This window comes from Ictidomys tridecemlineatus, chromosome 10, assembly GCF_052094955.1.
Source record: "Ictidomys tridecemlineatus isolate mIctTri1 chromosome 10, mIctTri1.hap1, whole genome shotgun sequence".
Lineage (NCBI taxonomy): Eukaryota > Metazoa > Chordata > Mammalia > Rodentia > Sciuridae > Ictidomys > Ictidomys tridecemlineatus.
In genome coordinates this window covers 127,817,031-127,833,291 of record NC_135486.1, presented here as the reverse complement: position 1 = coordinate 127,833,291, position 16,261 = coordinate 127,817,031, and the positions used below count along the sequence as shown (strand labels likewise).

General features: G+C 46.8%; 1 protein-coding gene across 8 annotated transcripts in view; it reads right to left on the bottom strand.

Annotated features, from left to right (window-relative positions):
- Positions 1–16,261, bottom strand: part of Arhgap17 (Rho GTPase activating protein 17) — an 84,859-nt gene that overhangs the window by 14,209 nt on the left and 54,389 nt on the right. For 6 of the 8 annotated variants that reach the window (XR_013426985.1, XM_078024177.1, XM_078024180.1 and 3 more), the window contains 8 exons: positions 12,681–12,808; positions 10,956–11,067; positions 10,359–10,440; positions 7,997–8,077; positions 5,904–6,017; positions 3,865–3,956; positions 2,518–2,674; positions 497–730 (listed from right to left, as the gene is read on the bottom strand). Coding sequence is in view for 6 of the 8 variants with exons in the window: in XM_078024177.1 (XP_077880303.1) it covers positions 497–730; positions 2,518–2,674; positions 3,865–3,956; positions 5,904–6,017; positions 7,997–8,077; positions 10,359–10,440; positions 10,956–11,067; positions 12,681–12,808 (1,000 nt within the window). In the remaining 2 variants the exon portion in view is untranslated. The remainder of the gene's footprint in view (positions 1–496; positions 731–2,517; positions 2,675–3,864; positions 3,957–5,903; positions 6,018–7,996; positions 8,078–10,358; positions 10,441–10,955; positions 11,068–12,680; positions 12,809–16,261) is intronic. The other 2 variants (XR_013426986.1, XM_078024182.1) reach the window with 1 other exon arrangement.

The following is a 16,261-nucleotide window of genomic DNA, read 5'->3' as shown; positions in this document are numbered from 1 at the left end:
GAGGGTCTGGTTAACTAGCAGGCCTGGTCCAGTTAGGAGGCACGTTTCAGGTCTCGGAATCTGTTTGGGTGAATTAATGGATGAGAGAATGAGTGATAAATGTCAGGAATACTATACCTTGACAGACTTGCTACACTCAAACGCTTGCTAGTTAGCACACTGCGTGACGACAAGCAAACAACACATGAACAGTGACAGCTACACATCACGCAGGTGAAAGGCGGTCCATCATACTGCTAATGCCTATGGCCTCCAGTTTACAGCACCAGAGCAGAATGGCAAAGAACACAAGCACACGTTGCCTTCTTTTGAAAACAGAAGGAAGCAAGCCATTTGCAGTCTTTTGTTCTGCCCTTTGCCAATTAAGGGAGTGAGAGCAAGTCTGGTTCACTCTATACCAGAACGACTCTTGGACATGAATGCCATGCCCAAAGGCCACCACCTGCACGAAGGCTGGGCATCCAGCCTCCAGTGCCAGCAGAATCAGCTCCCTTACCTGCTGTCACCCGGGCTCAGCCCCTGCTCCAGTATGCTCGCAGGGGAGGGGACTGTCCCACCCCCTGAGCTGCTTTCAGCCCTAGAGCTCTGGGAAGGGGGCTCTGGGCCTGCTGGAGCCGAGGTGCTGCCGTCCATGGGCGGGAGCGGTGGCTGGAAAGCAGGGGATATGTGCTTTCTATTTAGAGTGCCACCCCGCCGGTGGGCCTGGAAGTCCATAAGCTTCACACCAAAGCTACAGAGAGAAGAAACAGTCAGCACAGCACACAAGCCGACTACCGGACAGAAGCCCACAGTCCACATGTGTTAAACCACACATGGGAACAGCCGCCCAAGTTGCCCGGCATGCAGGGATGTGACGAGGACCGTACACATGGCCATCCCCAACACCAAAGCAAGCAATTCAACTTAGCTCTAGACCTGAGCAAAGCCAAAGGGCCTGGAGTGATCAAAGTCCTTGATCCACCTGGTGTGAGTGAGCGGCTGAAAGCCAACAGGCAGGCCTCCTTGAGGAGCCATGCTGATGGGCTTGCTTCCCTACTCCTCACTCCACCTCAAACCTGCCTGGGAAACGAGGCGGCAGCGGGATCCTGAAGTGGGCAGTGTAAGGCTGCCACACTGTCAGCCTCTTCACTGGGATGAAGGCAGAGACTTGCTTCCTATCCTAGTGAAGAGGCAGAGGCAGGATGTGAAGAGGAAGGGTGCTGGAAAGAGCTAGTTCTGGGAAGGAGATGGCAGCTGGAGGGTGAGAGAAGAAAGTCTCTCTTTCCACTTACGCCTGCAGGTATATAAACTTGAGACCTCTTTTTCTCAGTTCAGAAAATAAAAAAAGATGCAAGCGTGTCAGAGCTCATGTTCAGCTGGCAGGGAGAGTCCACCCAGGCAGGTAACCCAGAGCTGTGTCACGTGATAGGACTTGTAACACCACAGTTTGTAGCTTCAAATATACAAAAGCTAATTTTGTTATAGACAAAATAACATTCACCAGGAATCACTACTTTAAAGTGTGGATGAGGGTTCAGGTAATGAAACTTCTACATTAAAAAAAAATGAATTCTGGCCAGGCATGGTGGCACATGCCTTTAATCCCAGCAACTCAGGAGGTTGAGTAAGTATGAGGCCAGCCTCAGCAACTTAGTGAGAAATTTAAAAATAAATAAAAAGGACCAGGGATGTGGTTCAGTGGTAGGGCATCTCTGGGTTCAATCCTCAGTACTGCAAAAAAAAAAAAAAAAAAAAAAGACAACTCCCACACACCTCTCTATAAAATTTAAGATTGGGCAACAAGTACAAGAGCGTGTTGTTTAGTTTTAACGTCAACTATTTCTAGTGACATTATCACATAGGCACAGGAAAAGCAGGTTACTTCACACAGGCCTCCTAACTCGAGCAGTTAGGATGCCCTGGGATACAGGACATCTCATCACACACACGGGACAAGCTGGCATCTGAAGCCAAAAGGCATAGTCTCAATTACCCTTGACCATCTCACAAACTGCCCACAGAGACTAGTATGGACACACTGCCTCTTACCAAACTGGAACAGCCACATTTTCCCCCCAGAACAAGGTGATTTCTCCAGCTGAACACCAAGTTCAGTGGTCGGCTTCCACTGCGAGGCCAAGTAACACCAACAATGTGCCTCTTTTAAACAGAAAATCACCACCTCCCTGTGAGATGTGGCCTGTTCTCACATACAGTCATGGACCACTGTCCTACTTGTCAACTGGTTTTTCCTTCCTCTCTTTTTCTGCCAGTCCAACGCATTTAGGTGAGCTTGTGAGGTGTGTGTGATGCCATGGCGCTGTAGAGGGTGTCACGGGCCATTGGGAAAGCGCAGTGCACAGCACGGTTAACTGATAAGCCACATCCCTACTTCTTGATCAGACTAGTGCCTGGAGCGACCTGCATCTTGATTCCTGAATGGTCTGACTCTGATCAGTCGAGGGTGCACAGGAGCTAACAAGGGCCCCATCTTCCTCACTGCCACCCACTCTGCTTGCCTGGGCAGTCTGAACTCACCTCTCCTTCTTCACCAAGTCCCCTTCCATCACTGCCATGCTGGCCGGCCGCTTCCTCTCCAGAGTCCCCGAGTCAGAGTCGTTTCCAGTGTGGGATGAGTGATTGGAATTTGGGGTGGCGAGAGGCACGAACGCTTCTGATACATTAAACTCCACCTCTGCAAGAGAAACCAACAGGAGCATGAGACACGGGCAGGGTGGGGTGGGGGGCCAAAGCACCCCATTTGAACAGGAACCTCGCCCTTCAGTCCTGAAGCCCTCACTGCTTCACAAAGTGGCAGCCCTGGCACTGTCACCTGAAGAACACTTGATCAACCCAGAGGGAGGTAAAGAGAACCAGAGACAGGGAGTGGGCAGGAGTCAGAATGGAAGTCCCACAGCTCTTCTGCTTCTCTTTTCGTGAAAAGAAATCATGGAAAACATAAGAGGACCTCGAGTGCACATTACTTATTTGATCATCAAAAATGTGAGGAATACTTACACTTTGATAGAGAACAGAAATGAAAGGACTATCAAGGGCTGCTTTTGCAAGATTCCTTTCTTGGAGGGAACTCTTGGGCAGAAGGCTGACAGTCACTCAGCCACCGTACCTTAGGTGACCAACATGAGGGAGGCATGATTCTTGAGGACAGGGAGACAGTGGAGAAGAGATGAGCACCACCCTGGAGTGAGGGGGCTCATGCTGCCGGGGACATGGGAAGGGAGCCTGCTCTAGGGAAGCCGGGCTGAGGTCCGGACCCTGCACACACCCAGCCAGTACCCACCAAGGAAGTGTGGGAAGCTCTGTGGGTCCCAGGACTGCAACAAGGTAGCTTGAAACTCTCTCCTCTGTGAATGACATCCCAATTCCCTGACACGGTGGACTCGGCTCCTCACTCACGGGCCCCAGTCGCCCCTTCCTGCTTTATCTTCCACCTCTGCTCAAATCCAGCCATCTAGCCAGAGAGACAACAAGCCCTCTTCCCCCTGGAAGGTTTCTGGATACTCAAGGTCATTTCTTCTCAAGAGCATTCCCTGGCTCCCTTTTCCCGTGCCTGAGTCTGTCCCCTCTCTCTGGCCCCTCCTTCTAGTAATTTATCTGTTGCACAGCTGCCTTCTCCAGGGGCCCAGTTTCTCCGGGGGAACAGTATGTCTCACCAGCAAGCACACAGCAGTGTATTCACTAAATATTGGCTGAATGTTTTAGTGAAACCAAGTGAAGACAAAATAAAAGGATTATCAGTATGTCAAAAAGGACCAAAGAGGGGAAAGAAGTGTGAAAAGGAAGCCAGATGATCTGGGATCACTATGAAGACCTGCTGAACCATCGCCCACTGCCTGGCAGCCGAGGAACTGAAGTGGTGATTACCTTCAGGGAAGAACCAGTCTGCGTGCTGGATGATGGGCTCAATCACTGCAACCACATGGACGGATGTGGCCGCTGCCATTTCAGCCAGTGTTCTGCAGAGGAAGTTCACAAAATGAAAATGCTTCCCCGAGGCAGCCTCTGACTTCGAGATTGTGTCAGGGCATTTCCATTATTTTTAAAGGCTAAAATATTTAAATACACTGGAAAATGAAATTCACAAGGTCCTAACCATCTCCCAGGAGGAAAAATGACCCCAACTCAATTATTCCTCCTCAGCCTGCACAGGGTCCTAAGAGCAGTGAAGCTGGTTTCAAGATGGGCAATGACAAGGGTTGCCTTTTCCCCCTGGAGCCACATCATACTAAGACCTAAGATCATCTCAAACCACTTTTGCCTATAATGTCCCCAAGAATATGTGCTGCCACAACGTGCCCCAAAAAACATGAGCTCCCAGCGCGACACTGAAGACCACCTGCCATACGCCTTTCTAGACCCCAGATGACTGCCCAGAAGTCGAAAGTGTCTGGTGCCAGATCACAAAAGGAAGAAAATGAATAATTATTATTATATAAGGGGACGTAGCTCCGTCAGGAGGGCACGGGCTCAGTCCTCAGCAACACCCCCCAGATTCCTTCCTGGTTGAGTAGGCTTTTGCTTAAGGGGCTTTCTGGTATCTGGTAGAGAGCCAAAATTACCAACTTTAAGTGCACTGCTTCTTGCTCTGTTTTCATATTTAGAAATTCCTTCTCTGTCCCGAAAGTTACAAAAATGTAACCGTATTTATAAGTCTTTTTTTTTTTTTTGGTACCAAGGATTGAACCCGGGGCACTTACTTCTGAGTCACTTAACTTCCCAGCCCTCTTTATTATTATTATTTTATTTTAAGAAAGAGTCTTAGGTTCTTAGAGCCTCACTAAGTTGCTTAAGTCTTTAATCGGCCTGGAATTTATTTGCCATAAGATATGATCAATGTAGCTAACTGTATATTTACTTACCTTAATTTTGCTTTATGATACTGAATCTTTACTGAATAACCTTATAAATATTTTCTGAAATTCGATGGGGCACACCCGAGGGGGTGGGTGCAGGTGCCAGCTGCAGGACAACACTGGTTCACCCAAGTGAAGCTCGGGGGCCACTCCCAGCCAGGCTTTCCCTGTGCTTCTCAGCTTAAACTGTCTCTTCATCAGTGCTGCCATGGAGCTTAGTGAAGTCAGTGATGTGGAAGGCTGGCAGAGTGTGACACCCAAAATACACCCTTATGGCCTGAAGCTTATTTTGAAGTAAAGGCATTTGAAAAAGGGTCCATGAACAAAGGACACTCTGATTTTCCCTTTTCTTCCTCAAGTACGAGATAATTACTTGCATGTGAAAGATGTCCTCTCCAAAACCAGGAGGAAACAAACATTTTTATCACCAGGGTGTTGAGGTAGCAGGAAATCTGCACAAACCAACCTGGTTCCACTCATCTTCATCTTCTGAGTCAGGGCCCACAATGACCAGCCAAGGCCCTTTGTCTTGTCATGCTTGCACAACTTACTACTTTTGTCCAACTCAGTACAAAAGCATCCAGCTCTAACCACCTCTTTGAGTCTGCACTCTCCTATGTGGGGCTACTATGTCCATGTAAAACCTATATAGTTTCCCCTTGTTAATCTGCATCATGTCAACTTGATTCTCAGGCCAAGTCAGAGACCCTAAGGAAGTAAAGTTGTGTGTTCATTTTCTTTCTCTCTCTCTCTCTCTCTCTCTCTCCCCTATCCTCTCAACACTGTACTATAGGTGCCGAGCTACCTGGCTGCCCAGGAACAGGGACTCTTAGAGGACAGGGACAAGACTCATATATTTTGTGTCACCAGCATCTGGGACAGTGCTCAGCTTACAGCTGTGCCCTGAGAATATCTGCTGAATGGAAAAGTCAACTTGAAAACATCCTAAAGAACATCTTTATCTAAAATGCATACCATGAGTTATCAGTCTGTTTACCCATCAGGCAGAAGGGAGGAGGTGAAGTACTATGATATGGGAAGTTTACTTACCCTTCATTTTTGGCCCATAACAAATTAGGGCCTAACACAATCGCAATGTTGCTAGGAGTCATTTTATTAATGTCACTAGTCTGAGCAAGCTTCGCAAGGAACTTGATTAAATACCTATGGAAAAAAAGAGAAGGGGCAAGCACATCACCTCTGAAACAGCGGCAGACATGACCCTTCCATCCTGTGCTCAACCCCAGCTCACTCAAAGGCTAACTGCAGAGTTCCCACATCAGAGTCTGGCTCAGGGAAAGCATTTTACATATCTCTCATGTAATTTGTTTTAGAAAAGTGAAAAATTAAGGCTTGAAAGGAAAAAAATAGCTTAACTGTAAATCTCTTTGATATACGCACTCCTTGCTATATATTTTAACTTAGTTCTGATTCATATCTTATCTATTCTATCCCTAATATATTACATTGTGACTAACAATGGGCTCAATATATATATATATATATTTTTTTTTTCTTTCTCTTTTATTGATACCAGGGATTGAACTCAGGGTCACCTGACCACTGAGCCACAACCCCAGTCCTTTTTTTTGTATTTTATTTAGACAAGTGTCTCCCTGTGTTGCATAGCACCTTGCTATTGCTGAGGCTGGCTTTGAACTTGTGATTCTCCTGCCTCAGCCTCCTGAAGCACTGGGATTACAGGTATACGCCACTGTGCCTGGCACTCAATACATTTTAATATAGTAAAAAAAAAAAAAAAAAAAAAGCCTAGCTATACTGCTTAAAGGAAACTGTATTTGAAAACTTTACTTTGCAATTATGAAAATATCCAATTTACCAAATAGATATATGCTCTTATGTGCAAGGACAGTAGTATAAAAACATTAGGAATAAACTAGCTGTATCAGGAGCTAGTTAAATGAATCACAGTATTCTGACAGTGGAATACCATATAACCATACAAAATCATCATGTACTGACACTGAAAAATCTCCAACAGGTATTCACTGCCAAGCAAAGAAGGCAATGGTACACACTACCATTTGGTTTTTCAAAAAGTAGGCAATAAGAGAAAAAATATGTGTGTAGAATGAATACATGAATGTATGTGCTTGCATATGCAGTGACTCTTACTGAGAACATAAGAAACTATAAACACTGACTGTGTCTCAGGAGTAGGACTAGGTGGCTGGGGGACGGGAACAGAAGACTTTTTCAATGTGTACATTTAGTTTTGAACTATGTCAATATGTTCGGTATTTTTAAAAAGTACAAATTATAGAGCACAATACGCAAATTGAAAGGTCAAATTCCCACATATTAAGAACTGTACTTGAGTTCCCATCATAATGCACTGAACAGATTAAGAGTGTTGCAATTTCAAGCTGTGTATTAAATTAATCAATGAGAAATATTACAGATACCAGTTCACTAATGAGGCAAGGTTCAGACGTAAGGTATTAAAAGGAAAGAATTAGTTTAGTTTAATGACAGAGCCCAAAACTAAATTCAAGTCAGGTAATATCCTGGGCATATTGCCAGTCTTTAAATAAGTCATGTTGGAAAAATTCCTTATGTTTTAAATTAGTTTCTTTCCCAGAGCCACCTCTCCCCCTTGGTTCTATGCTCCTTCAAAGTCATATATTAAGTAAGTCAAAAGGAAAAACAGTGCTTAAATTCCTGAGGTTTATCCCATGGTAAACTTTCTTAGAAACATAACCATTTAACAAAGTAATATATACTCTCCACAGTAGGGTGATTTGTGCTCTATTTATATATGAAAGACATTACAGAACATATCAGTATCCTTAAACTTTGCAGTTTACATACTGGATAAAATTAGACTCCAAACCGAACTCACAGTTGCCTAGAGTTTTCACAAGAATTATTTTGCAATATCTGCAGTAGCAAAATGACAAAGAGAGCTTACCTATTAGCTCCAGACGTGCTAATGCTACATCACATGCGTCATAAAATGTCCATCAACCCCCACTCCCAGCAGCCCCACTTTCCTCCCCAAAGCTTTCTAATGGGCCAAGTACACTTGAGTTAAATGGCCTCTCTGCAGGGATTAAACCCATCTTCACTTCGGGACCACTGCAGCATGCAGACTTGATTTATAGAATGTCAATCATACATACCTAAAATTAACAAAATTCTGTGGTGGCAACTTCTGACATGTTCTCCATAAATCTTGAAGTTTTTTGTCCTGATCCTGCACACTGATAAACAAATTTTTATGTACAAGAATTTATTAGAACACATATTACTGACACCTGTATTCATATGCTGCTGTAGGTTGGACCTGAAGTGTCCCCCAGAGGCCCAGGTGTTACTGGCTTGGTTGTCAGCCCTGGGCCTTGCTGGGAGGTGTGGGAAGCTTTAAGAGGCAGGGCCTAGTTGGAGGAAGCTGGGTCACTGGGGACATGTCCTTAAGGGAGCTACTGAGACCCTGGCCCCTTCCCATCTCTCTCTCTCGGCTTCCCTGGAGCCATGAGGTGAACAGGCTTCCTCCACCACAGGCCCAAAGACAACAGGCTAAGTGACCGTGGACTGGAACCTCTGAAACTGTGACCAAATCAGCCTTTCCTGCTTTAAGCTGATTCTTTCAAGGTTCTGTCACAGTGACGGGAAGCTGAGTAAACACACTACATCAACTGTGCAGTGCCTGTCACTGTATTCCACAGCTGCAAAACAGCACAGACAGAGTTAAATACCAACTAACTCCCTCCTTAGCGCAGGAAGTCAACCTCACCAAGACTCAAAAGACTCCTGGTCTGCAAAACAGGATAAGAGTGTCGATTCTGCTGAATGGTTTCAAGGCCTCAAGGGAATAGCCTTGCTAAAGCCCTGAGACCAACACATGGCACCAGGAGACAAGACACCCGAAGATCCCATCTAGGCAATGTGTAGATTTGTAGGTGGTTTTCCTTATCCATGTGCAGTTTGGCCACAGATCAGTCGCCAAGTGCCCAGGCACCCGGACTTCTGGAGACGTCTTAATCACTAATCTGCTTCAAGGCTCCAAGCCAAGAAATCCATTCTGCTGGGAAACAGTTACAATAGCTCTTGCACTATACTGTTCTAAACACAAACTTTCAGAGACCAAAAGGGGATGGAGCAGAGCCCTGGAGCAAGTCAATTCTGCACACTAGGAAAGAGAGTGCTGGCAGCTGACCACACTTTCTGGTGAGTCACAGGAAAGAGGTTGAATACCTCAGATCCCAGTACAGGAGCCACCAGAATGGAGGCCATGTTGGCAGTTCTCAACTACATGAGTTGATACAGCAAGACAGACACCTCTTTCACAGAGTTATTCCCCTTAAGAGTTTTGAAGTCTTAGAATAGAAATGAGATATGATATTAAGATGATTTAAAGAGGCCACCCAGTAAAAGAAACCGCACCTCTGTCCCCACCTGGCACTGACTGTTGGGTTCATTTAATTCAGTTGCAGGCCAGGCCCAGGCTGGGTTCCAAAGATTTGACAAGTTTAAGAACTTTAAAACCTCTCTAAACTTAAAAACCTCACCATCCGCTAGGGTAAAGTCTCTCATTTCACAATTTCAGAGAAAAGCTCAAATACACAGATCTGGATGAAGGGACACGGGATGGACTCACAGTCTACCCAAATGTAACGGATGAGAACAAATGGCTTACGGTCATAACAGCTTGCATGACAGGAACAGTGACTGTGTCTACAGATGGGGGAAGGGGACAGCAATGGAGGTGAGATTTGCTCCTCTTCCCTTAAATGGTGAGGACTTAGGCCTTTAGGTTAGGAAATGAGCCAGAACCCTGAGGGGAAAGCACTGTGGAGGTGGCTAGCTGGGCGAGGAGAAGCTGCTGCGATGCTCTAAACAAGGCTGATCCTGCTTAGGACCAATGATTGCTGGAGATGGTAAAGCTGGGGTGGAGGGGAAGGGACACAGAACAGCCTTTGGGTCAGCAGATCTGGGTCAGCAGTCTGCCAATAACTTGCTACTACCTGGCCCTACTCCTTCCCAAGCCCCAGTCCCTCTGTCTGTAAAATGAGGACAGCAATAACATCAGCCTTTAATGATGCTAAATAAGGATTCCAAGAGGTACTAGGTGTAAAGTGAGGGCAGTCCTGGGCACCTGGTAAACACTCAGTGAACATTAACTAGTGCTAATAATGTCCCTATTACATGGTTGCACAGCTGAACCTATAGGCAGCTTGACAGGCACAACTGCCACTCAGTCACCTGTGATACCTGGCCCCAGTTACAGGGCTTTCTTCAATAGGAAGGGGATTTGAAATCAGCCAGTTCATCAATGTAGATAAAATCAATCTTCAACCATGTAAGTCTCCCAAACATAAACCAATGCCTAAGCTGTGACTTTTCTGTAGTAATAACAGTAACACTCAATAGTTTTACTCTAATATAAACAGAACTGGGACACATGACTTAACAAGCTTACTATTTTAATGTTATGATACCTGGGGGGAAATGACTTACAACCTTTGTTTTCTTTAAACTTACCTTGCCACTTGTGTCCACTCCTCATACAGATTAAAAGTCATCAGAGGTTCAGGCAATTCCCGTAGGTAGGACTTCAAAGCACCTGAAAGCGTTCACATTCTGAGTAAGCAAGGCAAGGCCAGAAATCTCTCAGGGCATAACATTTTGCAAATCGAAAATATCTCAATTACGATCTTCCAAGGTGCATAAGACAAACCATAATTTGGGTTAGGGAATGACATGTTCACAAAAGGCATTCAGTCCCTTGCAAAAATATATTGAGAGATCAGGAGAAAATAAGATGAACGTTAACGCCACCCTCTAACAGCCAGGTAGATGTGGGTTGTAAGGGTGAAAGAGGGAACCTGAGTATGTCTAAACATATCCACATCATACATAAGCTCCCTTTACCTCTGTTTAATGGCGGGGTGGGGGGTACACACAACAATAAACAATAAAAAGGAGAAGAGTTGTATGTTACATCACACATCAGGGAATTTTATCAGAATGACATTTTATCGTTTTGTCACTTCAACCTCTAATTGAAACTGGAGTCCTAAGTGCTGATCTCCACCACCTGGAGGGCAGCTGGATCTGCAGACCCTCTTTGACGCTCACCTGCTACAGCATGGGGGTCTGAGTAGAACTCGTCCAGGTGAGAAGTAGAACAATCCAAAGCGGCTTTCAGCTTCTTTAACTTGGAGGCTCCAGCCCCGATTCGGAAAAGGCCCTGAAGACAAAGACAAATTTCGAGCATGAAATTCAGGTGGTGAGTGACAGCCAGGGACAGCAGCATGGCCAATGGAGCTTCAACCACTGCCACCACCACCTCTGAGAGCAGCCGCAGTGCGGCCTCACAGGGTCCTGGAGGTGGAGAGGCCGAGGGCACGCACAGGGCTCGGAGACAGCATAAGGGAGCCGGTTTCCCTCTGATGCCTGCACTTGCCTGCCTCCTCACTAAACACCTGCGCCTGTCAGAACTCCGTCTGGAAGCTCTTTGACTTCCTCAAGATTTATGCTTCCACAATGCCGACCAATTTAGGAAGTTTTTTTTTTTTTTTTAATTGACATCTCAAGAAAAACTGTTAAGAAATAATGCTATTCACTTTCTCTGCCCTAAATGTGACTTTGGAAAAGGAGAAAAACACATAAAGCCTCAACCAAGAGAGGTGGGCGCACGAGGGTTATAGGAGTTAAAGACAGGGCAGGGTCCAGCCTCGGTGCTCCTGACGACTCTTTCCGGTGAGCTGTCCTGGGCACTGCAGCAGGTTCAACCAGAGCCCTCCCCATGCCAGATAACCACCAAAAATGTCTCCAGAGATTGCACATGGCTCCTAGAGACCAGAGCTGGCCTCAGATGAGAATCACCAGGCTTAGGCACTCAAAGTTTAGGTTGCACTGTGAGAAGTAAACAAGCGGCCTTGATCTGGGTGCTGAGTGCATCAGTCAGTTTATTCTGTGAAAACTCACCAAGCTGCTCACCCACAATAATGCACACTTTTCTATATGTTTGTTATATATCAATAAGTGTTTTTTAAAGGAAAAAAAAAAAAAAAAAGACTTGTATTTTGCCTCTGGCTCTGCCCAGATGGGAACTTCCTGTGTGCTGACATCCCTACCTACACAGGGAGAGGAGTGAGAACTACCTGCTGGGTTCCTAGGGATTTTTATTTTATTTTTTTGTAATGATGCCATAAAATACATAAATGTACTCTCTTTAAAAAAACATTGCATAGTCAGGTGCAGTGGTACACACCTGTAATCCCAGCAGCTCAGGAGACTGAGACAGGAGGATCACGAGTTCAAAGCCAGCCTCAGCAAAAGTGAGGTGCTAAGTAACTCACAGAGACCCTGTTTCTAAATAAAAAAATATAAAATAGGGCTGGGGATGTGGCTCCGTGATTGTGTGCCCCTGAGATCAATCCCCAAGAGCTGCTCCCCCACGAATTGTATAGCACTATACAGATGTGAGATTCTTGCTATAGGCGCTTACTTTAAAAAACTAAAGCTCACGGGAGCTCTGATCCATTCATGCATCATGGAATCCATGACTGCCAATTAATGAACAGTTTACAATGAAACAAACAGGACAGCAAATAGAGTATATAAGAAACAGAAAAAATAAAAATTGTTCTGTGAAATGTGCTTCACTTATTATATATAACAGGTTTGATATATAGGGTCTCAATCTAAAATGTAGGTCATGGTGACAAAAATTTGAAAACACCATTCTATACAATCCCAGCAGTGGTTGTGTAAGAAAAGTGGTGGGGCAGGGGTGGCATCGTGCTATGGGCAGAAGAGGGGGCACAGAGACCTGGCATGCAGCCCAGGCACCCTCACCTCCTCCTTCATGCCCGTCTCCAGGAGCAGCATGACACAGGCTTCGATGGGAAGCGCGATCTCACGCCCACTCCGCTTCAGGTGCTCTTCCAAAGGTGTCCCAAAGGCTGGCTTTTCTGCCCACTTATCTAGAGCAGCAAACAGGTCAGTAAGACATCTGGTGACCCCATGCATCACCATCATGTTCTCCTCAAAACCCCAAAGAGGATCTTCTAACAGAATGGTAGCTGGGGCTCTGGGAAAGAGGGAAGCACTTGTGCTATCTGCTTTTGTTATTTACCATTTACCACAGCACAGACTGTGTGCCAAGCTAGAGCAGTCCCTTGTGGAACAGAAGCCCTGAGTGCACACACACACAACACCAAGGACAAGCTTAGCTGCCCAGCAGGAGCGACCACAGTGCCCCTGCACCTGTACCACGTGCTGTCAACACACAGTGGCTGGTGGCCTTGCATGAAAACAGAGGATGCATCTGAACATATTGTTTTCACTGAAAAGAAACTTATTCTAGCCATGCAGAGCAGCACTGGCCTCCCAGCTAGAGGAGAAGAAATAGACTCATTGAATGTGAAAATGAAAACCATTTCTTAAAATGTCAAACATGAGTCAAGTGCTTCTTTCTCTCGACTGGAGATGGTCAGGCGAACTTGTGTCAAATAAGACATCTCCACGACAGGCAGGGCTTCAGAACGCCGCATTCCCGGGCAGGTCCAAGGCATTCAGAGTAGAAAGACTACACCATCTGTGGCTTCCAAGCAGCACAGGCCAGGCTGCCGTGACAGCACCCAGCAGGACTTCAGGTACTGTCAGGTCATATGCCTGCTTCATTCCACAACAGATTTGAGCAGCTTAGCAGAAATACATACAATAAGGCAGTCAAACAGAAAGAAGAATTCATAAAATGGATATGCTGAATGAGAATAAGAAGGATTTGGCTGGTGTGGCCTGCCTGCCTGTGGGAACGGCCGAGATCTAGAGCTTCTGGGAAGCACACAGAGGTCCAGGGGGAAAGCCCACTGGGAGAAAACGCTCAGAGAAGCACTTGGATCTGTCCATCCTGCTCGGCACCCCCAGTGGGCATCTGTCCAGTCACTCTGCTGTAGAAGGCTGGTTTGAAGAAGGCAATGACTGACTCTAGTGCGTTCTCTTACACCTTCACCTACCTCGTGGAGGGGACAGGGCCTCACACAGTCTGCACACAGGGGAAGGAAGAAAACCAAATCCATGGGCCTGAGAGCTCATGACAGACAAAAACTAACGGGAAGAGCAAGTGGGGACAGACTGAAGAGCAGAGGCGAGGGCAGGAGAGGCCAAGAGCCAGCCACTTGCCACCCTCAGAACTGCAGGAGCCCTTCACCTCTGACCTGGCCCCACTCCAGCCCCAGGGGAAATTCTAACAGAAAAAGCCTCTTGGGGGGCTGACCCTTCCCAGAAGACAGAGCTCTGTGACACTCAGATCTCTCCCTGGTACTCTGTCCCTTTTATCTGAAGAAATGATTCTGAGAATGGCCACATGAGCCCTCTCCTGGGGGATACACCAGAATCATCAGGGGACTTCTGCACATGACACCAGCCATCATCTCCACCACATGCCCAACCCCAAGATTCTGAGAAGTGGGCATGCTCCCATCATCAGCTAGAACTTTCTAGTAAACACTGAACAGAGCATGCCCCACCCCTCACCCTGGTGTAATGTGGGCAGCGGGTGCAAGTGAGAACATGGCCCTAGAGACAACTCCCATGGCAAACTCCAGCACAAGTGCTACCCTTTCAAACAACAGGCCTACTACGTGCCAGGCACTGCAGTGGACACCCAAGTTGTCAGGGACTCCCCCCCAGCATGAGAGCAATCGAATTGTGAAGATAATACAAGACATACATGGAAACGTGTAACAGTCACTAACAAGACGTGACAGTTTGCTAAGTCATGGCAGGTCAATGGTATAGACAAGAGTCGAAAACACAGTGTCTACAGGGACCACACAGGCCGCCCAGGTGCGTGAACCAGGCTGAACAGCCATGGTCTGCAAGGGCAGCAGCAGCCACTCCTGGGGCCAGACCAATGTCTCTGGGCAGGGCAGCAGACCCAGTAGCACCAGGCCTTCTAAGCCTCCAAGAGAAGGCAACAATCGGGACTGCTGCACAAAGGCATCTGGTTTTCACATGATGGCAACTAATTAAAAAATAATTTATTTTTAATGAGATGCAGTTGTTTGTGACTTCTGGTACACATCATCAACACGAGAACAATTCAGGAGACAAAGCATTTACTGCTGGCTTTGGTGGTCAGAGAAGGCTTCTCAGAGTGAGCAAGCTTGGAAAGGTCCCAGAAGATGGCGAGATTAACTGATCAAGAGCAGGCAAGCACATCTTGGGGAGGGCAACAGGCTGCGAAAGACCAAGGACTGTGAGTCTGGAGACACAACTCATCCCAAAGCTCCCACCAAGGAGATGAGAGTACAGAGCAGAGGGGGACAGAGGGGCATGGGGACACAGAGGAAGGCAGAGCACAGGGTGAAATGGACGAAGCCCAGGAGTCAGGTAAGAGGAAGGGGAGTGGCACCAAGGCTTCAGAGCTGGATGGTCTGGAGAAGGTAGCATTGAGGGGACACGGAGGGGACAACCATAGCTGGAGTCAGATCCCTGAGCTGAAGGGAAGCTGCATCAGAGGAACAGAAATTTAAGATGCAGAGGAGGGGATTCCCAGGGAAAAGGGGCAAGTGGACAGGGAGAGGAGCCCTGGAGCAAGGACAGATCCCAGCCAGGCTGACCTCGGATGGGAACACAAGTGAAGAAACAGAGTCCCACCAATGAAAGCAGACAATCAAGGGGCAGGAGGAAAGAAATTTTAACAAGGAAGAGATGCCCAGGGCATGTCAAATGCCAGCATCTGGCAAAACGTTCCTTGGGAATCGTAATTTTTTTTTTTTTTTTTAAATAGCAGAGTGGGGTAGAATCCAGACAGCAAAGGGCTAGGGGCGGGAAGGGGGTGAGAACACGGGTGGCTAGGGGAGAGGAGTCAAATGGCCTACAGAGGAAGGAAGGAGGCCAAGAATAACAGGGTGCCCTGTCAGGACAGGCAAGTCCCCATAACCGTCAGAGCACTGAATGGTCCCCAGGGGCATGGGGAGCTGGGGTCAAGTTACACAATCTTCCTATAGCAAGAACTTTAGCCCCTCAAAGGCTGAATGATGGAGTCTGCTACTGTGCCCCAGGCAGGGCCCAACCCACAGTGGCTATCTCATAAATACATGCTCTTGGGTCTCGAGTCTGCCCGGTAAGAGTCTGTCCCTCAGAAGCCTGAATGTCACAGTGACTCAGTACCATCATCCACAAACTGGAAAATTAGATGATTTAAGAAAATGAGGGTAAATTGTCCTGTGAAGAACAGACACACGGAACAGAACCAGAGACTGTTGAAGCCCTACCAGTCAAGACAGAGAATCTTCTAATTCTATCATCTAAAAACTTCCAGGCTCACAACCAGGACCTGTTGTAACCTCCTGAAGTTCAGTGGAAATGACACTTCTTCCTTGAGGATGCCTATGCGCTCACCCACAGAGCACCCACACTCCTGCCCA